The sequence below is a fragment of the Podarcis gaigeae genome (genome assembly GCF_964106915.1).
Source record: "Podarcis gaigeae genome assembly, chromosome: 7".
NCBI classification, from domain to species: Eukaryota; Metazoa; Chordata; class Lepidosauria; order Squamata; family Lacertidae; genus Podarcis; species Podarcis gaigeae.
In genome coordinates, this window is record NC_139683.1 from 18,967,612 (window position 1) to 18,993,894 (window position 26,283).

Here is a 26,283-nt window from a genome sequence, read left to right on the forward strand (position 1 = left end):
TATTTCCTCACATATACTTTGAATGCATCCGATCTCCAACGACCCAGGTCCTTTATCCTCCTTGCAGACAAACCCCAATGGGCAGCTGTCGTTGCGGCACCAATACGGAAGGAGTGAGGAGCAAATTCCGATGCTTTGCGGCCGCAGGCCACTACCACCTTGCGCATCACCTTAGTGAACTGATGCCGGACTAAAGGGTGCCCATTTTCATGAATAAACAAAGGCCCCTCGCCTGCCGGCCGCAAGGACAAGTATCTCTTAAGATCCTTTACGGGGCAAGGACCCTTCTCTCCCGTTGCCGAGAGCCGAATGACGGCTCCCCTACCCACCTGGTCGGTCTTCGAATTCCTGATATGCACCCTCAGGTCCGACTGTGACATGCTCACGTCCTGCAACAGCAAACCCCTGGAACCTCCATCCCGTTTTTGCTCCAGGACCACCTCGCCTACCCTCAGTGCCCCAAAGAATGCCAAGGAAAAGGCTGCTGAAAATAGACGGGCCTCAAACTTGGACCAACAGATGCTCCGCAGTTTACTGCGCATCTGTATCAGCAACTCAAAAGTGATGGGACTTCTGGGAACAGTCCTCGATGGGGTGAGCCGTCCCCATCCCTCCAATGCCCGGCGCACCACAAACTTCCTACATGGGTCCTTGTCAAAAGTGGCCCTGCTAAAGAAAGAAATTGCTGCCGAGTGAAGTCGCAGGGTCCTAGCCGCCCGGCGCATCTGGAACAAATGTGCCAGATACTTAAGCACCTGGGCAGTAGAATGAGGGGTGATGACCGCCCCCGCCGATTGGCCATTAAAGGACAGAAAATCAGCCCAGGCCTTCTTATAGGACCTTAGCGTGGAAGGGGCGACTGATGCTGCTACTCCCTGTGAAACTAAGTGTTGCCAAGGTTCCAGAGATGATCCGGGAAAATCTCCGGACGGTCTCGAGCCTCTGGCGCCAATGACCTGAATCGTTCCATCTGAAAACGGGACAGAGCATCAGCAATCTCGTTAGAAATACCCGGAACGAAGCGAGCAGAAAATACAATATTAAAACGCAGACAGTGCAAAACAAACACCCGAAGCAAGGCCGAAACCCTAGACGACCGGGATGACTGCTTAGCTAAAACAGTCACTACTGCCTGGTTATCGGACCAAAAACAAACCCGATGGTCCTTAAAATGCTCGACCCACAAGTGTACCGCAACAACTATGGGGAAAAACTCAAGAAATGTCAGGTCTCGAGTTATCGCTTCCCCACACCAAGCCTGGGGCCAAGGTTCAGCACACCACCTGCCGTCCCAAAACAAACCAAACCCCAGTGACCCTGCCGCGTCCGAATGCACTTGAAAATCATTGTGGAGGTTCAAAGTGTCCTGCCACAGTGATACGCCATTAAATTCTTCCAGGAATTCCAGCCACACACGGAGGTCGGCTTGCACTTGGGCGGACAAACGAACCCTATGATGCGGTGCCTGCAGCCCCGAGGTAAGTTTGGCCAGGCGAGAGCAGAACGGGCGCCCCGGCGCCACCACCCTGCAAGCAAAGTTTAAATGACCTAGCAACGACTGAAGCTGTCGCAAGGTAACCTTCCTCAATGGGAGCAGTTCTTCAATGACCTTCCTTAAAGCAACTAACTTATCTGGCGGCAAACTAGAGGTTTGGGCCACGGTATCCAACAAGATACCCAAATAGGTAAGTTGCGTAGTGGGACCCTCAGTTTTCTCTGCCGCTAATGGAACCCCCAGGTCTTCAGCCAGGGACGCAAAGGCACGCAGCAGAACCACGCAATTCCCCGTGTCCCTCGCAGAGGCCAGTAAAAAGTCATCCAAATAATGCGTAACCCCGCCCAAACCGGTTCTGTCGCGCAAGGCCCATTCCAGGAATGAGCTGAAACACTCAAAAGCCGCACAAGCTACCGAGCAGCCCATGGGCATAACCTTATCAAAATAGAATCCCCCGTCAAACTGAAAACCCAGCAGCCAGAAATCCTCAGGATGAATTGGCAACAAACGAAAAGCCGACTCAATGTCGCACTTGGCCAATAGGGCACCAGGCCCAAACTTCCTTATCATCTTGATCGCATGATCAAGAGAGGCATACTTCACCGAACAGAGCTCCGGGGGAATTACGTCGTTAACCGACGTACCATTAGGATGAGAGAGGTTATGAATTAGGCGAAACTCCCCCGGGGCCTTCTTGGGAACTATTCCCAAGGGTGAAATGTGCAAATTAGGAAAGGGGGGGGTGGCGAAAGGACCAGCCATACGACGTAAAGCCAGCTCCTTTTCAATTTTCTTACGCGCCACACCAGGCATGTCCTTAACGGATTTCTGGTTCCTAGGATTCTGGGCTACAGGGGCCACGACCACTGGGATCCTAAATCCCAGCGAAAAACCATTACTCAAATACGACGCTGACTCTCTGTCTGGGTAAGATTCCAGTAACGCCAGTAACGGCTGTAGCCGAACCGGAGTATAGGCCAAAGAAAAGATATCACTTTCCTGCTCCGGGAACAGGAGGCTGGGCAGGGACCTTGGGGGGCTGCTGGGAGCCCCCTCCCCTGCGAAAGGGCCGCCTGGCCACGGAGCAAGCAGAAGCCGAGTGGCTCCCAGAGCATTTGTCACAAAGGTGTGCGAATTTACAGGCTTGACGTTGGCAAATGCCCTTATTAAAGTCCCAGCAGAACCACTTGCGCCCAACTTTTTGGGTGGCAGGCTTGAATTTTTGCAACTCAGAAGCCTTCTTCTCAATACGTGGTGCCACATAAGTGGTCCACACATCCAAGTCCTTCCTGTCCCAGCGGGCCGTCGGTATCTTGGCCGCCCTACGCCTAAAGTTCTGGTCATATGATAATGCAGCAGTCTCGCCAGCCATCGTAAAAGCTGAACGGACAATAGACAGATAAACCCAGAGGTGCAGAGACCTCTTGGGATACGCTGCAGAAATCACACCAGCAAAAACCTGGAAACTATCCATCCAACGTTCAAAAGTCCTGTCAGCCTTTGCTACAATTGTCCGTCTTTTGGGAACGGAAAGGCCCTTGTCCAGCGGCTCCCGACCATCAAGCGGAGGAGCCAAGCTGAAAATATCCACGTAGCGGCCATCCAGAATCCTAGACCGCAATTTTGGTGCGTTGGCCGGGAACCGAACCCGGGTCAACTGCTTGGAAGGCAGCTATGCTCACCACTATACCACCAACGCGGAAGACAAGTGGGCACCAGGAATAATATCCCTAGCAGAATTGGTGGAGACTCTTACGTCAGGCACCAGGACCCCTTCTCGACACTCCTGTACGGCGCCATACCTGGCCCTATGAGAATTTGCCCTACGCTCCCAAACCCACTTTGGCAGCCCCGACGACTCCCCGTAGCCCCAGTAAAGCTTAAGGGGGGCCCCCTCATCACTGCTAGAGCTGATGGAGGAAGTACCTGAAGTGGAGGACGATGTGTCCCTCCGTCTCTTCTTAGAGTGCCTCCTGGAGCCCCTTTTTCGGCGACGATGCCCACCGGAAGAGGACCTTGGAGGAAGAGGAAGACTGTCTTCAATCGAAGAATCTGACGCTTCACCCTGTTGCACTGCACCTGGGGCTGACTGAACAGAGACAACTTGTGAATGAACTGGATTAGAATGCCCCAGCGCTGGGGGCCGTACAGGTGAGCCCCGTACAGCGCGGCCCCGGGTCGATGCGCTTCTTCTGGCGCCGACCCTGGCACGACCACGGCCCCTAGGCACTGCATCCTGCGATACAGGCAGCACCGAAGGTTGGACCTGCGGAGCATCAGGTAAGCCAACTCCGGCTAACAGTGGCTCCCCTTCTTCACTAGATGATGATGCAGGAGAGGAAACATCCACCGGGGGAGGCGGGAATGCTGATGACGTTGACGGGGTCGAGCAACGGTGTAGCAGGCCATCCATCTCCGCCTCTACCCTTGCCAGTGTCACCGGGTCGCCAGACAAACTTGAAACCATAGCCTGGATGCGTTTCAAGGACTGACCAGGCTGCGGAGATCGCAAGGCCTGGGATGGGCCTTTTATAGGCCGCTTCGAGGAGCGGGCTGGAACAGGCCTTCCTGCTGCCTTCTTAGGAGCCATTCCTACTACTGGTGAGAAAAGAAAAGAAAATAAAATTAAGTAGAGGAGAAAAAAAAAAAAAAAAAAAAACCAACTAAGTTCTTTAAGACGCTAGAATCTGCAAGAAAATGAAGCAGAATGAATTAAATAGTTAATTAAAACTAAGACCTAGACTATAAAATGATGCACCAGTAGACAGGAGGCAACCACTTGCTTACAGATTATGCAACAGATCGGTAACCCAGGAGCAGCTGGGAAGAGCACCAGCCACCAAATCAGAAGCTGTCCAATACGGAAACAAACCACAACCTTGTGCTCTTTACCAGCACACACACCTACACTAGCCGTCCAGGCTGCGTGCAATTGAAGAAATTAATTGCCTGCAAACATATCAACTGCCACAAGAGGTCGCAGTAGTACCAATTATACTCAGCCTAGGATAAAGCAACCACCAGGCCCTGCAATTACTAGGCCTGAACGCTAGAGGCCGCCACGTGGCCGAGAGGAATCAAAATGGCGCTCCCGCCTAATGAGGCTGCAAAATGGAGGCCTCACAGCTCTCCGCTCAAATCAATGCACCTCTGGGGACAACCAGCGGCACCCAGCCCCCCAGCAACACCAGGCCGGCCTCCCAGGGCCTGCTACAGGGCAAGGTAAGCCACCCCTAGCCAGGCAGCCAGCCGCAGGGAAGCTACCAACAGAAGCCTGTGGGGAAGGGAGAAGCAAGGACAAACTGAGAAGAAATGTTCCCTTGACTGGGGATCGACCCTGCAAGAGGGCAGGGGAATTGAGGGAAGCCCTCCCCACACGGCCCCTGGGCCCAGGCCGAGCACCCCCCCCCCCCGACTAAATTAAAGGGAATCAAAACAAACAGGAAAATTAAATAAAGTGGGGAAGGATCTTTCAGCAACAAATTAAAGAAAGAGGAGAAAATGGAGGAAGAAAAACAAAGGGAAAGGGTATACGACCCAAACTTCTGCTGTAGTCACTCAGAGATCCGATGAGATCCGATGTCCACAAGATCCGATGTCCACAGCAAAAGAGAAAGAGAAAGCTGTGGACCTTGCTTAAATAGCCACTGACCCCACCCCTAAGTTTGCAACATCAACTTTCCCCAGATAACCAGATCCTCCCATCTAAACAAGCCCTGGCTTTAACTTGCCTAGCAATCATGGGGTGCCTTGTATAGCCCCATCCGCAACCCGTGCTCTCCTTTTAGTGAGAACACGCTTTATCACAACAATTGTCCAGTTTTCAGTCTGATAATCAGGGAACTAGCAGTTTGCATCCCTATCAAACTTCTCCATCCACTCCAGTGATGTATTTCTCTTTTTCTTTTTTGCTGCTGCTGCCAAAATGGACAATCTTGTGCAGTGTGTGTGTGTGTGTGTGTGTGTGTGTGAGAGAGAGAGAGAGAGAGAGAGAGAGAGAGAGAGAATTTTTACTGGGGTGCAGATCAGGCCCTGGCATGGCAATTAGCCATCCCTGGTCTAGCCCAACCCTATGCTCAATTCAGGATGAAAGTACATAATCTTTGGGAAATGGTTGACCAATTTAAACAGGCAAAGGAAAGCCCACCACCTTCAGAGGCAGTCTGCTTCACAGCTCTTAACAATGAAAATGTTCCTCCTGATTTTTATCTGAAATATATTCCCTGCAATTTCCATCCACGGCTGAACTCCTTCTTCATCTGTAAACTAAATTGTAGTGGGGATGAAAACAGCCATTTCCCCATCTCAGTTATTTTAGAAAACTGCATTCTTTTGAAAACATTTCCTTCAATAAATAACTAATCCTGTTATTCCCCCCTCCCACGAGACTTAGAATAGGCTGAACTATTTCTTTTATATTGGTCAAAAGTTAAGGAACATAATCTACACTTCTTCAGGTAGTGATGGTTATAGTTATTATTACAGTGCCATCAATGTACATGGTGCTTTACAGGATTTCATAAGCAAAGGCAGAGAGGACTCTGGCCCAAAACAGCTTGCAATCTATAGTTGGCAATGGGAAGACAGCAGAAGATGTGGAGGGAGAATAACTGAAGGAAAGAGTGAATGGAAAAAAAATCTGTGAAACATTTTTATTTTTATTTTCCAAATCCTCAGCATGGAATGATACTGAAGTGTGTGAAAAACAGTAAATGCCATGTTCTGTCCAGGTTAGGATGTCATGTTAAAGTATGGTTTAGCACTTCTGCCTTCACCGCCAGGCAGAAATTATTTCATCGATATTCTAGACTGAGACACAAATATATTGCTGTGTTTACATCCAGGATAGAACACACAATAAATAGCCCTAGGTCATGTGCAGCAGCACCAGAGATGGCTTCCTTCAACAACAACAGAAGGACTGCTTGACTGAACAAAGTAGAGTTTTCTGTCATGCAGGTTTTTCAGGAAATGGTTGGAATAAAGGTTAAAATAACGGGGTATGTCACAGGAGAGATAGTAACCACCACTCATTGCCTTATAATACATATCTGGAAGTTCTGCAGTATATTGCAGTATGTCAATGAAAACAGAAATAAAAATTCTGATCCCTGTAGCAGTTTCTGATTTTATTTTATTTTACCTATATTTAAGTACCAGGTGCAATTTCATTATAGTTTTTCTTTTCTTTTCATAATAACATTGTGTTCAGATGTATAGCCAGATCCATTAAGCACTACATTGTGAAGCGATAACAGATACTTAAGGTACAGTCCTATACCTTCTTTCCTGGGGTACAAATCCCATGGATCTCAGCAATGCTGAGTGAGTAGGCACTTACATGATTGCACTGAAAGCCAGCAAAAGCTTTTTGTAGATCAGAACACTTTGGAACCTCCTGCCTCAACTGGGATACCTTCTCTTACAGAAGGTGGTCATTTGCACTTTCACGAAGATTTCAAAAGTAAGGAGGCAAGAAAATATTCAAAATAATTGAATCTGCTTGGTGGTGTAGCAGTAAAACTGCTAGCACATTTGCAAAGCTAATCAGGGTCCAGTACGGTTTCAAATTGGATGGGGTTTGGACTAGACGCCCATTGAGGTTTTGTCCAACTCTACTATTTTGTAATTGTTTTAAAGTCTTCATTATACGTTACAGTGAAAAGTGATAACGGTATGCTTTCTCTTTCACTCACTTCTGATGTTAGCTGTTAGCTGTGGTCATCCTGGTAGTCCAATTTATGGAAGAACAAGTGGGAATGGTTTCAACTTCAATGATGTTGTGACATTTTCCTGTAACACTGGTTATGTTATGCAAGGACCAACAAAAGCCCAATGTCAGGCAAACAGACAATGGAGTCATCCACCACCCATATGCAAAGGTAAGGCTGAAAAAAAATGTTGTAAAAATGGGAAGGGATGTTTGCTTGTTTTGCACACAAGGATGATGTCCAAGTCTGTGTCTGTATTATGCACCATTTGAGGGAGAGGGCTGTGATTTGAGATGGGCAGAAAGCCTTTTAGGGTTTAAAATACTTTTCTCAGCTTCAAATATAACATAATTCCCAAAAGATCCTATTTTTGTCCATCAGACAGGCCCTGTAGGTGAGTTTTAAGGCGGCACAGAATGTAAAGCCATTTAAATGGTATTTTCATTCATTTTACTTTATCTCAAAAAGAAGGGTGATTGTGTTTCACCTTTTCTGCTGGGAGCTATAGCTGAAATGCCAAGCCCTTCAGAAAGTTTATCTTACAGGTGCTTTATTTGTTTGACCTCATCAAACTCATAGGGTTTTGGTTTACCTAGCAATGATTACTTATTTTGGTGCAGTGGACAATAGCATATAATATTATAAACATTTTTGCCCTAAGTGGTCAGAGGCACAAGGTGTGTGCTGATTTGACTGCACATGCTTTTGGAATGCTTAGATAGCCTTGGAATTTTTTGCCATATTTTTAAAGTAGATTTGGACAACCTAGTTGATAATGAGCATCAAATCCATATTCTTTGGAGTTGTTTTTTCCCCAAGGGGAAAAAACAAAAGCCGTGTTCTCACTTTGAAGACTATGACATTTACATCGATTAATGTTAAAATTAATCAAGACTTGCTGTTGCCTGGTAGAAACTGGTAAACTTTTCAACTAACTGCAAGCTTGCAAGTTATTTCATATCAAGTTAAACTAATGTATCCCCTCTAGTAGGTTCCTGTCACAGGGACAGGAAAAAACATAGCAGCATTAATAATGAGAAAAAATATTCATAGAACTACACCCCCCCCCCAAAGAAAATCATGCTCAAGGCTGTTGTGTAACCCACCATTTTGCTCCATTTCTCTCTTAAAGCATTCTAGTTGTTTCTGACACACATATTTATTTTCCTTGATTTTCATTTCCTCATTTCTCCCCCTTTTCAGTTTATAAATAATATCATATCCCCACCCCATAAGCTGAAGAACTGATAGATAGTCCACTGGACGCGGCTCACTGATTAAGTGCTGTGTTTTAGTGCCAAACAACATCTCACAAAACGTACACATTTTACCATAATTTCCTGAGGTGGAGAAGAAAATCCTGCCACTACTTGAGTTTGTGATGACCTTCAGGACCACCTTGGATATGAGGTGGATATTTGGGTCTACCACCTGTGCTGATTGGTTATTTATTAGGAGTTGAGGTTGTGCGGCAACATGAATGTTACAATTATGTTGTTGGGAGTGTGTGGATGGAAGCATAACTTCTAGAGCAGTGGTTTTCAACCAGTGTGTCATGGGCACCCTGGGGTGCCTTGAATGATGGTCAGGGGTGCCGCGGGCAACACTGGCCTCTGTCCCTCCTTCCACCCCTCTCTCCTCTGATGCCCTCTCTGCCTCCCAAGAAGCTCCACAGGCCTCTGGAGGTGGTCAGTGGGGCTGGTTGACAGGAGCTGAGGCAGAAATGGAGTAAGCAAGCAAGTGGGTGAGGGAGCCCAGCCAGCCCGTCTGCCAGCCCTTGCTGTTGGGAATGGACAGACAAGTCCCAGGCCTCTGTGGGGCAGTGTGAGGAGGCACTTCTCTTTGTGGTGGGGGGTGGCAACTCAGAGACTAGGGGTGGCAGCAGTGGCTGCCCAGAGGACTCCCAAGGAGAGGGGAGAGGAGAGGATGCTGAGGGAACACTCCACAAGGGAGGGTGTTTGAAAAAGCGTGAGAGGCTGCTAGCTCTACAGGCAAGGGGTGACATAACTGGGTGCTGCAGAAAGCATGTAGTTCGTCAAGGGAGCCATAGACTCAAAAAGGTTGAAAACCTCAGTCCTAGAAGTGAGAATGGGTTCTGATATAGAACCGGACTCCCGAGTAGCTGTGGGACATAAGCCTTATAGGGATCTAGAATTGAAGAGAGCATCTTTAATGTTTATAATACTAATAATAATTTATTTATACCCTGCCCATCTGGCTGAGTTTCCCTAGTCACTCTTAGCGTCTCCCAATCAAGTGCTAAAAACAATACAGCATGAAATATTAAAAACTTCCCTAAACAGAGCTGCCTTCAGATGTCTTTTAAAGATAAGATAGCTGCTTATTTCCTTGACATCTGATGGGAGGGCGTTCCACAGGGCGGGCGCCACTACCAAGAAGGCCCTCTGGCTGGTTTATGCTTGGCAGCGATTCTTTGTATGGGGTTATTATTTTTTTAGCCATGGATTGAGAGTTGTCAAACTATACAAAAAATAGCTACCATAAAGTGAGGGCAGCATTCTGCCTGTGCCTATGCCTATTTTTATTACTGGTTTAAAGAATAGCTTTGTGCAAATTGCTGCTTACACTGTTATTCGTTTTATTCTCTGCATATTATTTTTCACCTGAAGACCTGTGGGAAACTTGCACATTTTAAAAATGTAAAATTCACACATAATTAGTTTTTTTGGGGGGGATCTTGTTTGTTTGTTTATAATCAAGCAGTATATCCATTTTATGAAGTAAATAAATGAAATGTTTACTGTTTTCTGTTTAGTGGTCAACTGTTCTGATCCGGGAATCCCTGCAAATTCCATACGAGAAAGTAAAATTGAACATGGGAATTTCACCTATGGCACAGTTGTCTTTTATGATTGTAACCCTGGATATTTTTTATTTGGATCTTCAGTTTTAGTCTGCCAGCCAAATGGTCACTGGGATAAACCTTTGCCAGAATGCATTAGTAAGTATCTTAGAATAAATATCATTATTCATAGTAGATTATTATTAGTAGACTGCAGCCTTAGTTACCTTTCCGAAGTTTGTTTGCTTATTATTGTTTTGTTTGCAAATTCATTGTATATACACATTATTTCTGAGCATATCCACAGCCAATTTCCTTTTACAGTGAACATGAAAGGTCATCGGTTTTGAATAAAAGGTGTCTAATTATTGTCTGTGTTCTTGAAATTTGTTGTTTGTTTATTACATTACTGCATAGTTTTCTTTTCCATTCTCTGTTTACACAATCCAGTACAATCTTTGCTGCTCAAATCTATTTTATTTACTCTATTTTATTTGACAAGATTTACCACTTAGTCTACAAAAACCTCCGAGTGGTTTATATATAAAACAATATAAAATAGTCATTAAAATATGAATAGAATTAAGCATTAAAACATATTGACATAAAATTTATCAATATAAAAATAGAAATGGGTTTTAAAACAATTATACATACCAATATTACATTTTAAAATTGCATTATTGGGTAGGCTGTACTGGAGGGAAGAGAAGAGTTTTTAGCCAAAAATAACACAGTGAAGGACCCTACATAATGATGGGTAGGATCAATTCCTTGCAAAAGCAAAATGAATATTATGTGGCACTTGTAAAAGCATTTCCTATTAGCAATTATGATGCAACATTCCACAGTAATTGCAGCATCTTAAAAAGCAGAGACATCACCTTGCCAACAAAGGTCCATATTGTTAAAGCTATGGTTTTCCCAGTAGTGATATATGGAAGTGAGAGCTGGAACATAAAGAAGGCTGATCGCCGAAGAATTGATACTTTTGAATTATTGAGAGTCCCATGGATTCTTGAGAGTCCTATGGACTGCAAGAAGATCAAACCTATCCATTCTGAAGGAAATCAGCCCTGAGTGCTCACTGGAAGGACAGATCCTGAAGCTGAGGCTCCAATACTTTGGCCACCTCATGAGAAGAGAAGACTCCCTGGAAAAGACACTGATGTTGGGAAAGATTGAGGACACAAGGAGAAGGGGACGACAGAGGACGAGATGGTTGCAGAGTGTTCTCGAAGCTACCAGCATGAGTTTGACCAAACTGCGGGAGGCAGTGGAAGACAAGAGTGCCTGGCGTGCTCTGGTCCATGGGGTCGCGAAGAGTTGGACACGACTAAACGACTAAACAACAACAACATCAAGTACAAGCCCCATATAGGCAGTTTTGTGGTAATCCAAGCTTGAAGTTACCATTGTCTGAACCACTGTGGTCAAACCATCCCTCCTCTCAGGGAACTAATAACATGATTATACATTATTATTCTCAGAGGCTTTTGATGTCATTGGTCATGGTATTCTCCTGATCCAGCTCTGTGAGATGAGTATTAGTCCCACTCCTACTTACAGAGTCGTAAACAGAGAGGAGCACTGGGGAACTCTTTTGCTTCATAGCCATTGTACTGTGCTGTACCACAGGGTATAGTATTGTCTCCAATACAGTTTACTGTCTAAATTTAGCCAATTAAATTCAGAGCAGTTGTTCAGAACTTTGGGGTGAAGTCAGGCCCGTCTTAAGCATATCCGGCGCCATGGTGCAAAGATCATGAATCTAATGAAGCAGTCTATGATATATCAAGCCGGAATGAGATGTGAAAGCCCTCTTTTGTTAGTAGGTTTTATTGTAACTCAAAAGGTTTTATATTAAAAGCCATTTTAATTTTGGGGGATATCTCATTCCTTGGGACCAATAGCCCAATGGTTCCTGCTGCTTTTATAACTGCTACCTATTGAGTCCTCCTCAAGTAATTAGCAAAAACAAACAAACAAAAACCCCATGGAAATAAAAGGGTATCGGCGTCATCAATTTATTTCAAATATTATAATTTCAATTTATTAGTCACTAGACCTTCTTTCATTTTTTTCTTTAAATGCTATAAATGCTAGGGAGCCCTTGAACATTTTTTCAGATTTAGTGAGAATAGAGATCTAGAAGTTAGTGGGGACATCAAAACAGCTCAGTGACTTTTGCTTTTACTATATACTTAATTACAAGCTGTAGCATTCAAATTCTTATAATATAACATATTCATATATAATGTATTCAGAAGAATGTATTTGCCCCAGGGCAAAGTTTTACATTTTCCTTAAGTGTATTAGTGGTCTACGTATAATGGCCCCTCTCTTTCAGTAGTCCCCCCCCCCCTTTATACTTTCTGGCAGCAAAATTTCTCTTGTATATTACTGATAATCTGTGAAAAGCTTGTAGCCTGACACACAAAGCCAAATTCAATTAAATATTGCTTTAAAATTGTGTCTCCTAGCTTATCTTGACAACCTTTTTTTGCTCCTTTTCAGTACTATGGGTGGGTGGGCGGATGGAGGAAGCAATTTCTTTTCCAAGGCATCCATTATCAGTGTGGATAATGTTCTACACAATGGAGTAAGGGATCTGTACTCTTATTTCTTTTGTTCTCGTTGAATAGGTGCCTGTTGGCCTAAACAGTTAAGCATTGTCATTAGTTTTGTAGGGCTCACTCATTACTTACAATATGTATATATAAGCACTTTGCCAAAGGCCCTTGAATGCTAAAGAAAAAGAAAAAAGCAGCGCTGCCCAGTTTTACAATGTATTTCTTCCACGCACAGCTAGGTTACTTCCATTCCTGCTCACTTTTGCAAAATATATAATATTCCGTCTCCAGCAGAATTGGATTCAGGTGCATTTAAGAGCCAAGAAAAGAAATAATCAATCAGCATGACATGCAGGAAACTGCTTTCTTGCCTTTATATTCTGTTCTTTTAAATCTGTTTTAAATTTTCTGCATGGTTGCATCCAGAGGTTGATAGCAGATTGCATGTGAAATTGCAAACAAAACCACACATTGGTGGAATCTAGGATGGAAAATTCTGATTTCCTTTGGGTTTTCTTTTCTAAATTAGAAAAGTGAACTCTGTTTTGAAGGAAAGACGTTGAGAAGTCCTAGAGCCAATTCTGACCTTATTGTCCATTTTTGTTTTATTCAAATGTACAACTAAAAATGTAATATGCAAATGAGACCGGCATGTGTTTGCAAGGATATATCAAATATTAGGCAGGACTGGATGTGCCTCCCTGTTGAAACTATACTTGGTGGCAAACCCAAGTTTTCTAGAATAACCCCACTTAAGTGACTTTGGTACATTTCTGAAAAGATAGTTCAACAGAGGCCCTTGTTTGGTGGCTGATCATAATTATTCCATTGTTTGTTGTTGTTTAGTCATTTAGTCATCACTGACTCTTCATGACCCCATGGACCAGAGCACGCCAGACAATCCTGTCTTCCACTGCCTCCTGCAGTTTGGTCAAACTCATGTTCGTAGCTTTGAGAACACTGTCCAACCATTTCGTCCTCTTTCGTCCCCTTCTCCTTGTGTCCTCAATCTTCCCCAACATCAGGGTCTTTTCCAGGGAGTCTTCTCTTCTCGTGAGGTGGCCAAAGTATTGGAGCCTTAGCTTCACAATCTGTCCTTCCAGTGAGCACTCAGGGCTGATTTCCTTCAGAATGGAGAGGTTTGATCTTCTTGCAGTCCACGGGACTCTCAAGAGTCTCCTCCAGCACCATAATTCAAAAGCATCAATTTTTCGGCGATCAGCCTTCTTTATGGTTCAGCTCTCACTTCCATACATCACTACTGAAAAAAACATAGTTTTAACTATACGGACCTTTGATGGCAAGGTGATGTCTCTGCTTTTTAAGATGCTGTCTAGGTTTGTCATTGCTTTTTCCCCAAGAAGCAGGCGTCTTTTAATTTCGTGACTGCTGTCACCATCTGTGGTGATCATGGAACCCAAGAAAGTAAAATCTCTCCCTGCCTCCATTTCTTCCCCTTCTATTTGCCAGGAGGTGATGGGCCCAGTGGCCATGATCTTAGTTTTTTTTAATGTATTTTTTATTTTGTGCTGTCCTCATTGAACCTCATTAAAAGGTTCTTTAATTCCTTCTCACTTTCTGCCATCAAGGTTGTGTCATCTGCATATCTGAGCCTGTTGATATTTCTTCCGGCAATCTTAATTCCGTCTTGGGATTCATGCAGTCCAGCCTTTCACATGATGAAGTCTGCATATAAGTTCCATAGTGACTGACAAATGTTCTGCAAACTTTCTTCTCTTTTTTCAAGGAGAAGTATTTTTGAGTGCTTCTCTCTGGTCCTGCCACTGCCATACGTCCATAACGCCCATTTTGGGAGACTAACGGCAGGTTTGGCAAAGCTGACTGAGCCCTGGCTGAACTGGGATGTGCAAATTATTACATTGTTGTATCCTCAGCTGAACACATTAGGGACTTGATGCCTGCTGAGCCTGGGTAGGCCAGGAATCAGGTAGCTGAGCCAGAGATCTTGAGCTGCTCATCCACGTGGATCTTGCTATATGATGGCCCCAAACTTGCAAGGCATAGTAATGGTGGTGAAGGCAAATTGAACTGCATAGGTTGGTGATTATAACATAATTTTTATCTCCAATATTTATGCATCGTAGTGATTGACTGTGGGCATCCTGGTATTCCCCCAAATGCGATCCTGTCTGGAGAGAAATACACATTTGGATCTACTGTTCGGTACTCTTGTACAGGAAGACGGTCACTAATAGGCCAGTCATCTCGGACATGTCAATTGAATGGACATTGGAGTGGATCTATGCCTCATTGCTCAGGTACCACTTTTGAAGTATGTGAATGTGCTTTTGCAACCAATTCTATGCTTGTATTAGTTTTGGCTGGAACTTGTTTGCCTTTCAGGAAATTGAAAATCAAAGCCAAATGTCAGTCACAAGATATAGCTGCAGCCAAAGCTAAGTTCCACTATATGAGTATAATGAGTACTGAGAGGAGAAATGGAAAGTTTCTAATCTTTAACATGAAGAATAAATGGTCAGTGAAATAAGGCAGTTGGCCAGTTGGTGATGAATAATTATATTCTATTACTGAGAATGGTGTTGAATTCCATATCAAGTGTTTTTGCATCAATGTCTTGATTTGCTTTTGACTAATATGGTGACAAGTTTAAACCACTTACATAAGGGGATGGTTGCCACTAATACTTAATAAAGCAATGTCGACAATGACATTGACCATGCTGGCTGAAATGGCTGGGAGTGATAGTCCAAATTATCTGGGGGCCACTGGGTTGGCAAAGACTGCTGTAGAGAACGGTGATGGTCTGCAGAGAGGGGCAGTGTGTCTCAATGTGTGGAACATGGCACATATGTAGTGTAGTCAGGAGGGCCCCTGCAATGGCAAAGAACCCACCCCCCCACCCCACTGTCAGGAGGAGGAATCTGATGGAGGAATCTGATCCAGGATAGGAAAGACTTGGTGCAGAAAACATCAAAGGCACTCAAGCAACCATCCCACCAGAGACTTAAATGGAAATGAAGCTCCAAAGGCAGTAATGCTTTCATCCTGTCTTCCTGAGAATGTAAAGTAGCCTCTAGAACTCAGCATATTTTCACAGACTTATATGTGCTCATTTGGACATGCCATTTCCCTACTAATCACATCACAAAAGCAAGATACAGTAATTTCTGTTAACATATTTTATTTTATTTTTTAAAAAAATACTTCCAAAATGCTGCCTTGATCCTCTAATTTTGATCCACTAATTTTCCAAACTCAAGGAATATTAAATTTAATTGATGATCTGCATTATCAAAATTTCTGAATTTCAAACTCATAATTAAATTTTGATGGGAGTGTTTTGCGCATTAAATTCAAGTTTCTGTTTTATGAACAAAATAATAGGATATGTTTCCCTGAAAAGCAAGAGTCCTATGTTGTCCTTTCAAAATATTCCCTTTATGTGCTTTGATCTACAGCATAGCTGTAAAAAGACATAGATCTGTTCATTAAAAATTACTAGCAGGAAGACGTTTTGCAATGTAAAATGATTGATTATCACTTCAGAGATTCTACGGCAGGCAATAACCCTTCTGACCACTACGTGGAGGCTTCCTTTGGGTCTGTAACTGAGCCAGTTTTCCTGCTGCCATAGCTTCAGTGTGGACAGCATTATTATATAGGTAGAAAATCCCACCTTCTCCTATTCACATTCTGAGCAGTTGCTCAGTTGTTTGGGAAGATCAGTAATAGTAGTAGTTGTAAAGAGGTGGTATATATTGTAGAGCTCACCCTGACCTAGTGCAGACATGAGACTGTTGATCCCTTTGACATGGTGAAAAGATCAGCAATGAACCATTTGTTCCTTTGATGACCAGCAACCTGCCTCTCTTGATGGTCATTTGGGGATTACCTTGGCTGTGGAGCCTGGACTTCAGCTCTGAAATGCATCCTTTGCTGTACCATTGGAAATGTTGGCAAATGTGTGAATATTTGCTGACAATTTCTTCTTCTTCTTGGTTTGTATGAGTGTTTGCAATATCTTCATGCTCAGAATCTCACTGGAGCTTAGAAAGCCATTTTCCCACTTTTCTATATTATATTTTTAATGGATCACCTGACTGATAACTTTCACTTTACTCTTCCTTTTAAGACTACTGCATAGCATACTTTACTTGAGTGATGCATGTTAATGTATTGCAAATTGATGAACAGTGACTGTCCTTTAAATTATTGGCCATGAATCACTTGAAATTTCTATCAAACTCGATTATGTGCTGTCAAGAATCCCTGAATAAAATCACAACACATTAAATGGGTACGGGTTCTGCATACTGTTTCAGTATACAGATGACTCTCAACCGATGTACATTTAACGTGCATGATTTCAACTTTACGCACTTGGCGGCCAGCCATTGAAATAGCACAAATTAAACGCACAGAAAGCGGAGAGCTTAAAAGCTCTTTCCCGGTGCAAAAAAAGAGAAAGCTTTTAAGTTGTTTGCCTTGCTTAGGGTTGGGGTAAGGCCCATTCAGCACCCTGGCTTTGAAAGGTAATATTGCTTGTGTGGAGACCGTTCTGGTAATAGTTTTGACTATACATGATTACAACTTTACACACCATTCCTGGAATGTAGCTCCCATGTAAGATGTAAGTGAACTGTATTTTGATATTTGCATTGATTATAAATTGCCTTCTATTGTTATGCCACTTGGATACTTATGTACTGTTCCCCATCCGTTTCAGTTACCATATCAGCTCTGAAAACAGAAGCAGCAGTGTAATACATCACCTTTTTTGTGTATTCCCTCTGAAATAATCTTTGTACCGCAAATTCTAGGTGACAATGCGGGATCTTGTGGAGATCCTGGAATCCCAGGTCACGGTTCTAGAGAACAAAGCAACTTTAGAATTAAAAGTGTTGTGCAATTCTCTTGTGAGCTCGGATACACCCTTCATGGATCGGTGGAAAGAACATGTCTGGCGAATGGAAGTTGGACAGGAAAGCAGCCGGAATGTAAAGGTAAATCTCATTGATGATTGGAATATAATACAACCCAGTATTAGTAAAAAGATGTGCTCAGCACAACAGTGCTTGAATGTCAAAGAGCTTAAGTGATCATTTTGTTTTAAATAAGCCCAGATACTTTGAATTAATTTGTGGAATGCTGTCGCCAAAGAGGCCTTCATTACATAACTTAGGTCCCAGATAAAAAACATTCCACTTCTTCCAAGCCTTTCATTAATTAAATAAGTCATGACCTTATAAACCATTGAGGGGCGTAGTAATGATTTTTGTAACTATGTTATGTATTTTTTATGTTTTTCTATTGTAAACCTCCCTGTGGTCCTTGCATGAATGGTGGTATAGAAATTTGTAATATCAATAGTCATTCATTATCACTCAGGGTGTTATCCCTGCCTCACTGTACCCTTGCCCTATCTGGGCCATCTTAAGCACTTTCACCCTGATCCCTTTGGGCTGATATATCTTGAGCCAGATTTGCATGAGCTCCTGCCAGCTTTCCCCTTGTAATCAGTTTGGTACAGGGTGCTTTGGGAAGATTATGTTTTAGCTGACAAGCTCTGAATTTGTCTGAAGTAACCCACTTCAATGCAAGAATGATCAGAATCTGATGTATATACTCCTACAAAGTGCTGAAGGACAGGACTTGCACATCTGAGCAGCATCATATGAACATTGCACTGCATGAACATAACAAGATCCTGCTGGGTCAAGCCAATGCTTCATGCAGTCCCAGCATCTTATTATTACAGTGGTCAACCAGATGCTTATGGGAGGCCTGTAAGCTTGACCTGAGTGCAGCAGCACTTTATCCACTTTTGATTACCAACTGGTGTACAAAAGTACACTGCCTCGGGCAGTGGTGGTAGAACAAAGCTGTGGTTTCTAGTGGTCCTTGACAGCCTTATTCTCCATGAATTTGTCTAGTCCTCTTTTAAAGCCACCCAAATTGATAGTCATCATTGCATCTTGAGGGAACAAATTCCATAGTTTAGTTTCATTTGCCTTACAACATTTCAATAATAATAATAATAATAATAATAATAATAATAATAATAATTTATTATTTATACCCCACCCATCTGGCTGAGTTTCTCCAGCCACTCTGGGCGGCTTCCAATCAAGTGTTAAAAACAATACAGCATTAAATATTAAAAACTTCCCTAAACAGGGCTGCCTTCAGATGTCTTTTAAAGAGAAGATAGCTGCTTATTTCCTTCACATCTGAAGGGAGAGCGTTCCACAGAGCGGGTGCCACTACCGAGAAGGCCCTCTGTCTGGTTCCCTGTAACCTCACTTCTCACAATGAGGGAACTGCCAGAAGGCCCTTGGTGCTGGATCTCAGTGTCCAGGCTGAACGATGGGGGTGGAGACGCTCCTTCAGGTATACAGGACCGAAGCCGTTTAGGGCTTTAAAGGTCAGCAGCACTTTGAATTGTGCTCGGAAATGTACTGGGAGTACTCATTGGATATATCCCTGAGTTCTAATGTTATGTAGGGTTGCCGTATTTCAAAAAGTGAAAATCTCAACAACAAAAATCTTCAAAAAATGAGGGGTTTTTTGAGCTATTTTATATGAAATTTGCCAAAATCTACACTACTGACATGAGCTGCCACAATCTGGATTTTCCTGGACATTTCAGCGAATTTCTCCTGGACGCTGTTTACAAGGGCTGAATAGCAGCTGTGTCTGGGAAATTCTGGTTCTATGACAACCCAAATATTATGAGAAAGGGAAGGGGAAAAAAAACTTTATGCATTTTTTTATGCCATCTGAAATAATAACACAAGAAGATACACTGTTCTGTCATTCTAGGTCTCTGCATAGGCACATAAAGCAATGGAAATCTTAAGGACAAGAGTAATAAAGGGTTGTCTATACATGAATGTGATTGCAAAATTGAGTTGAAAAACAGAGTCAGTGTTAACCGTTTTAGTTTGCAACAGTAACATCATCACATCAATGAACTGTCTATACAATATTGATTTACATCTGGGCTGTAGGTTAACGTTAGCAGAAACAAAAGACAATAACCTTAGATCACTTCAAATTATTTGAAAATGCTGAAATGCCATGAAGAAAACAAATTAGAAGAGACCTGCTTTTTCATGGCATAAATTTTATGTTGTGCATTGAACTTTCAAGACGGCTGTGATGTCATAAAATATAATAATTCTATCAACAAAAGCAAAGAGAAAAGAAAGAGATCTTCCTTTTCCCAATAACATTGATCAAAACTGAATAATGTGAGTGGGTTAATTACATTTAAATAGAATTATTTGCAGGAGAGGAGCATTGGGGAGTAGGTATCCGTTAGTATAATGCATCCTAATCTTTCATAGCCTTTTGTTGTGCCCAGAGGCTACAGTGTTGAGTAATTACCATTGAGAGTAGTATTTTTCTCAGAATGTATCAGAGAACACATTCTATGGCAAAATTGGATACAATGATAAAACTAATAAAAATTCAAATATTTGGTTTACTCAACATGCTACACAAATATATAATTATAGCATGGTTCCCTTAGAAATGTAAGAATCTGCCTTATACCACGTCATATCACTGACCCCTATAGCTCAGTGTTGTCTGCATTTATTAGCAGAAGCTCTCCGGGGCTTCAGGAATTAAGTTTCCTACTTGACAATGATAGCCGGGGGGCGAACATGAGACCTTTGGCCTGCAAAGCAGGTGCTCCAACACTCACTTCTCACCAACATTTCATCTGAAGCTTAAGTGTCAGCATTTTGTGAAGGGGTAGCTCTTTCTTGGGTGAAACACTTGTGGAATTGCTAAGGAGGTCGGAGAGTTCTGGTTGGATGTGTGAAATCTCACAGCAGAAGAGATTTGGGGATGTTGCCAGCAGGTTCCAAATAAAACTAATATCAATGCAGATGTAGCAGTTTCTCCTCAAGTGAAACCTACGAACGTTTGAGAGTGCAACAAAGGATATCTAGGCAAGACTAGGATGATTAATTGCCAGGGGATGTACACTGAATTATGTTCAGTTTATTCTAATTGCTCATTGATTGATTTGATTATTTGGAACAATGTGTAGATCAGGCATCCCCAAACTCGGCCCTCCAGCTGTTTTGGGACTACAGTTCCCATCATCATTGACCACTGGTCCTGTTAGCTAGGAATGATGGGAGTTGTAGTCCCAAAACAGCTGGAGGGCCGAGTTTGGGGATGCCTGGTGTAGATCTTCAGTGTTTGTTGTTGCTGCCATCTTGCACCTTATAACCTGCATTTTCCACATTTGAATTTCCAGCTGTCCAATGTGGTAATCCTGGGACAACAGCTAATGGGAAGGTGTTTCGAATCGATGGCACAACATTCTCTAGTTCTGTAATTTATTCCTGCATGGAAGGCTATATATTGTCTGGACCTTCCGTAAGACAGTGCACTGCGAATGGAACGTGGTCTGGCTCCTTGCCAAATTGCACAAGTAAGTACCCTTTTATTATTTAAGATGTTGCAAGTTTATAATGAACTAAGTTACAACAGGGTGTTGGTAGATTGGGCAAGAGGGTTCTCTGCAAAAGATGGGCTTTTCAAATTGTGCTGTTTCCTCTGCTGCTGCTGGTTCCATCCATGCTGCTCTCCACTTCTGGGTTCTACTCCAGCTGGGTTCTACTAGTCTTGCACGGTTCTCTGCTTCTGGCTCCTATTCACCGCTCCTCTCTGTCCAATATACAGCTACCTGACTGTGCTACTGGCAGCTGCTGCAGCCAGCTTAAATACCCCGTGGTGGACCAAAGCGAAGCCTTGGTTCCTCAGGTCTGCCACAGAAGCACCGCCCCACACCCTGTCCACCCCAGGCCAGTTTGAATGTAAAATTTGGGGGTATCCCGTTGCCCCCAGTGGCAGGCTGAAGCTGAAGCAAATGGCCAACTGCAAGGGACAAAAGTCTCTCTCCCCCCCCCCAGCATCTCTCAAGGGGCTCTGCTGGACCATAACTGCTGCATACCTGGAAGGTAAAGTGTTCCTTCTCTACAAGGGTTGGGTTTTTCAAGAGTGCAGACCTTTGAAGCAGCCCCCATGCAAAACTGTGTTGCCATAGGTAGGGATGGGGGGCAGTTTGATTCAGGGTGCATTTAAAGGCCCACTTTCTCAAAGAACACAAGAGCCAAACATAGGCGCCCTTCAAAATTCACACTTCTCTGAACTTTGCAATGCAGCTCTCCAGCCAAGTACCATGTACAATAATGTATATAGTAAAGTATATATATGAATACATAAACTGGAGAAAATAACTTTCTGTGCCAAAAAGTTTGTATGTATACAAAATCACATGCAAATATGTGTGTACTAGGAAAAATATGCAAAAGCATGCTGACAAATTTTAGTTGCCACCTTATTCAATTTGCCTGGTAAGTGTTGTAAAGGGCTGCTTTCAAGATTTATTTTAACAGTTAATGTAACCCAGTATTTCTCCCTGTATGTCATTTGTTTTCCTTATGTAAATTTTGCAACTTTAATGAAAATCACAGAACACCTCTTGGCAAAATCATATTCTTTAATATATTTAGTTCATTGTTGCTGTTTTCACCATCATGGTCATATCAACCACAGAAAAACAATATTAATAATATATAAATTAATAAAATATTGAAGAACAACATCAACCAAAATATGTCTTAACATTGAAATATACCAAAATACTACTACTAATAGTAATAATATGCATTATACATGTTATTTAATAAGAAATCTGGAAATTCGATGTTTGGAAGACTACTTGCTTTTTCTGCATTTTTGACATATTGTTCTCAAGCTCTAGGTGCAATGAAAATATTTGAAATCTATTCTCAGATGTCTCTAGCAGAATCCTGAAGTTGAACTTCAGCCAATAGAAGCCTCTAGGGACAACACTGCAAAGAAAACTATATGCAGCAAGAGTTGGAAAATGAAGTGAGCTAGAAATAGGATATGCCCTCACTAGTCCTTTACTGCAGCTAGAAAAAAATAATTAACAGTTACTAGTCACTCTCCAGCCACCAAATTCATGCCTTAAAATTTAACTGGATTATAATTCTTATTTATTGTAGCTTTTTGAAGGGCAAGCAAAAACCTAGCTTGGATTTGAAACATTGAACAATGAATTACAAGGTGTGTTGTTACCAGGGGTATAGGAAGGAGGGCAGTGGGGGCAGTTCACCCCAGGTGTCATCCCAGAGGGGGGTGACAAAATCCCTCCTGGGCGGATCATCGCTGCGTGGATACCCCTTGCGTGGATCGCCATGGCGCCGCGCCCCTCCATGTCCCAGAGCAGCTAGCTACGCCCCTGGTTATTATGTGTCCTGCACAACAGAGCTTCTATAGTGTTGTATGCTCCCCATTTCTGAGCCGTAATAATTTTCAGGAGTAGTGCTCACAGGGTTTTCTTCCATTTACATATGATAACACTGAAGATGGTGGGTAGTATCCAACCAATACATTTCACTGCAAGACTTTACAATTGAACAAGAGACCCCCTCCTGCATTGCTCTCCCCAGATCAGTTCTGGAGGGTTGGTGGAACTCCTCAGACAGATTTACAGACCTTCCAATTGCTTACTGAATATTTTTATTATTATTATTCCAGCAGCATTTCAATTGAATCTCATTTTATAAGTTTTAACTTTTTTTTTAAATCTCTCTCTTTTGGTATAGTATTTCTTGTGAGCCACACAGAGATGATTGCAGTTGAGTGGTATTTAAATTGTTGAAATAAATAAATAAATGGGGGGAGGGGACACACAAGCAGGAAGGATAGAGTTCTGTTGCAAAGCAGAGATCCTTTCATTGATGGGATCCATTATTTGGATACCACCTGGTATCTTTATAATATTTCTTTCATAGTGAGGGTGGACAGCTGACTGAACCTGTCCTAAAGATATTTGATAGTACATTGCTTACTCAAATACTCCATGGCGTTGAAATCTGGAGTTCTGATTTGAACTCCATTAAAATTTTGGAAACTCTGCAAAAATTTTCAGAAGCTGTACTCTCTACCATCAGCAGCTCTTCTTTGTACAGAATCCAGGTGGCCAACAATTAAAGCAAGCACAGACTGTGCTCAGTTAAAGTATATTTTTTTAAATTGCTACTATTCCTATTGAGCGTTTTCTTGCTCTGTGGTCTATGGAATTGGGTGATAAACAACTCTGGAAAGCAGCTTGTCAATATGTTTTAGACTATTACTATTTTCCAGAACTGAGCTCTGCTTTGACCTTGAATAAGGGATTAGCTCTTCTGGATAGAATCCAAAAGGGACCTGCAACTAATGAGAAACACCCAATTTCCCCTTTGATATCCACTTTTGAGAACAGAGCATTTTAGAGCTAGTTTTCTGACCAAACTCTCCCCAGCTTCCTTAGGAAATGCTTTCATTGAGCTACTTTTACAAGTGATGCCCACTGCAGTCTTGGATGGCTGATACAACAAGGTCATGTACGCAGGCAGACTTTGCATTTGTGGTCAATCGCAGGTGGAAGACATCACTCATTATCGGTTAGCCTGCCCCTTATAATAGAGTCCCAAGAGATTGCTTTCTGAAACCTTTCGTCACACCAGCAAGCAGGTGCTCCTCTACAGAAATGGTTTTGTTTCTTTTCAGGGGCAATAATAACTTCATAACACATAGAGTGGCTCTTCATATACTGGCTTGAGGTGGGGGGGGGAATCAGGAATAAGGAGTTAGATAAAATCACTATAAATTGTTTTTGTGATTGAGAGGTTCAACTAAGCTAGATTTGAGTTTGTTGGTGACTCTAGCAACCTCATGGATGTTGGCTCATATTATGGATGTAGGATCTGTATTCTGCTCTGTATTCTGCATTCTGTATTCCACTGTATTCTGCTCTGGTCAGACCTCACCTGGAGTACTGTGTCCAGTTCTGGACACCACAGTTCAAGAAGGACACTGACAAACTGGAACGTGTCCAGAGGAGGGCAACCAAAATGGTCAAAGGCCTGGAAACGATGCCTTATGAGGAACAGCTAAGGGAGCTGGGCATGTTTAGCCTGGAGAAGAGGAGGTTAAGGGGTGATATGATAGCCATGTTCAAATATATAAAAGGATGTCACATAGAGGAGGGAGAAAGGTTGTTTTCTGCTGCTCCAGAGAAGCGGACACGGAGCAATTGTTCCAAACTATAAGAAAGAAGATTCCACCTAAACATTAGGAAGATCTTCCTGACAGTAAGAGCTGTTCGACAGTGGAATTTGCTGCCAAGGAGTGTGGTGGAGTCTCCTTCTTTGGAGGTCTTTAAGCAGAGGCTTGACAGCCATATGTCAGGAGTGCTCTGATGGTATTTCCTGCTTGGCAGGGGGTTGGACTCAATGGCCCTTGTGGTCTCTTCCAACTCTATGATTCTATGATTCTATGATCTGTATTCTTTTATTGGTACTGTTGCTGCAGGTTTGTCATTGCCTTTGGCTAGAACAATAAATTTATACTGAATTGTTGTTGAATGTTTGCTTCCTACTCCCAAGTAAATGAGACCTACAACAAAATATTACAGTGTTGCGTGCTATACAGAGGTCCTTACTGCACAGTCAGTTCAGCAGCACAGCTCTTGCTAGCTGAGGCAGCCTAAGCCTAGCAGAGGAAAAATAAGCCTTTAATATAGAGCTTATTTGCACTATTCTATTTGCCAACATAAATTCCACCAGGTTGCCAGGCCGTGTGAGCTGAATGGGGTTAGAATCTGGCACAAGTCTCCCTGCCCAGTCCCTCCACCACTACTCCCCTAGAATGCTGATTTTTTGGGGGATACTTACATCACCGTAAGCTCCACTGCTCTTTGCTCAACTGGCTGTGTCCTATCTCTGGCAGGATGAGGAGGTTTTACTGGCATATCACCATCTGAGCTGGAATGTGGGTCTTGTGTCAGTATAGCCCAGATGCATCAAGAACCAGCCAGCTGAACCAGGGATCCATCAGATCCTAATTCCCAGCAGATTTGGGTTTTCGATTGTTCCCTTAATAAATGATTGATTTTACCATTCCACTGTCCTCCAAAAAGAGGTATTTCCATCTGCATTCCTTGCCCCTATATTATCTGTTCTTTAACTCATTTTCTCACAGTAATCAGTTGTGGGGATCCAGGTATACCAGCCAATGGACTGAGATATGGTGATGATAACGTTGTTGGACAAAACGTTACCTATATGTGCCAGCCTGGGTACACCATGGAATCCAACAGTTCCCAGATTCGTACTTGCACCACTAATGGCACATGGAGTGGAATGCTCCCAGCATGTAAAGGTATCATTTTTTATTTGCAGAATGTTTCTTGTGCAATTTTCTCTAATGGTTTGTTTTGGTACAGCATACTTGTTCAGTAAACCGGCTGTGTACTGCGATCTGCACAATCTCCTCCTTTCTGCAGTCCCAGGCATCAACCAAAAGTACAAAACAAAATATCCATTGCTGGTGAGTAGGCATGAGATGGATTTTGAGACAGTTGGAATCAGGACTGGAGTTATAGTTTCCAATACAGTAGGGTTGAAGTGTTTCTGAAGAAGCCACTGGATGTACCACTTTCTAGCAGGTTTTGGACCCATTTCTACGTCCTGGGCACATCTAGTTCCTATACAACAAGGACATGCAATCAGAATTTTAGTTCCTTATTGGTAAAGCACTTGATTACATCAGCTACTCCTGAGCAAAGTTTGAGGGACCCTCCTGAGCAAAGTTTGATGACACATTGAAGGTGGGCAGAATCAC

General features: G+C 42.9%; 1 protein-coding gene across 5 annotated transcripts in view; it reads left to right on the plus strand.

Annotated features, from left to right (window-relative positions):
• Positions 1-26,283, plus strand: part of CSMD3 (CUB and Sushi multiple domains 3) — a 580,687-nt gene that overhangs the window by 509,004 nt on the left and 45,400 nt on the right. For 4 of the 5 annotated variants that reach the window (XM_083748860.1, XM_083748861.1, XM_083748862.1 and 1 more), the window contains 6 exons: positions 7,204-7,377; positions 9,983-10,168; positions 14,688-14,861; positions 17,385-17,567; positions 20,840-21,016; positions 25,642-25,821. In XM_083748860.1, coding sequence (XP_083604986.1) covers positions 7,204-7,377; positions 9,983-10,168; positions 14,688-14,861; positions 17,385-17,567; positions 20,840-21,016; positions 25,642-25,821 — 1,074 coding nt within the window. Of the gene's footprint in view, positions 1-7,203; positions 7,378-9,982; positions 10,169-14,687; positions 14,876-17,384; positions 17,568-20,839; positions 21,017-25,641; positions 25,822-26,283 lie in introns of those variants that run through there. The other variant, XR_014566768.1, reaches the window with a different exon arrangement.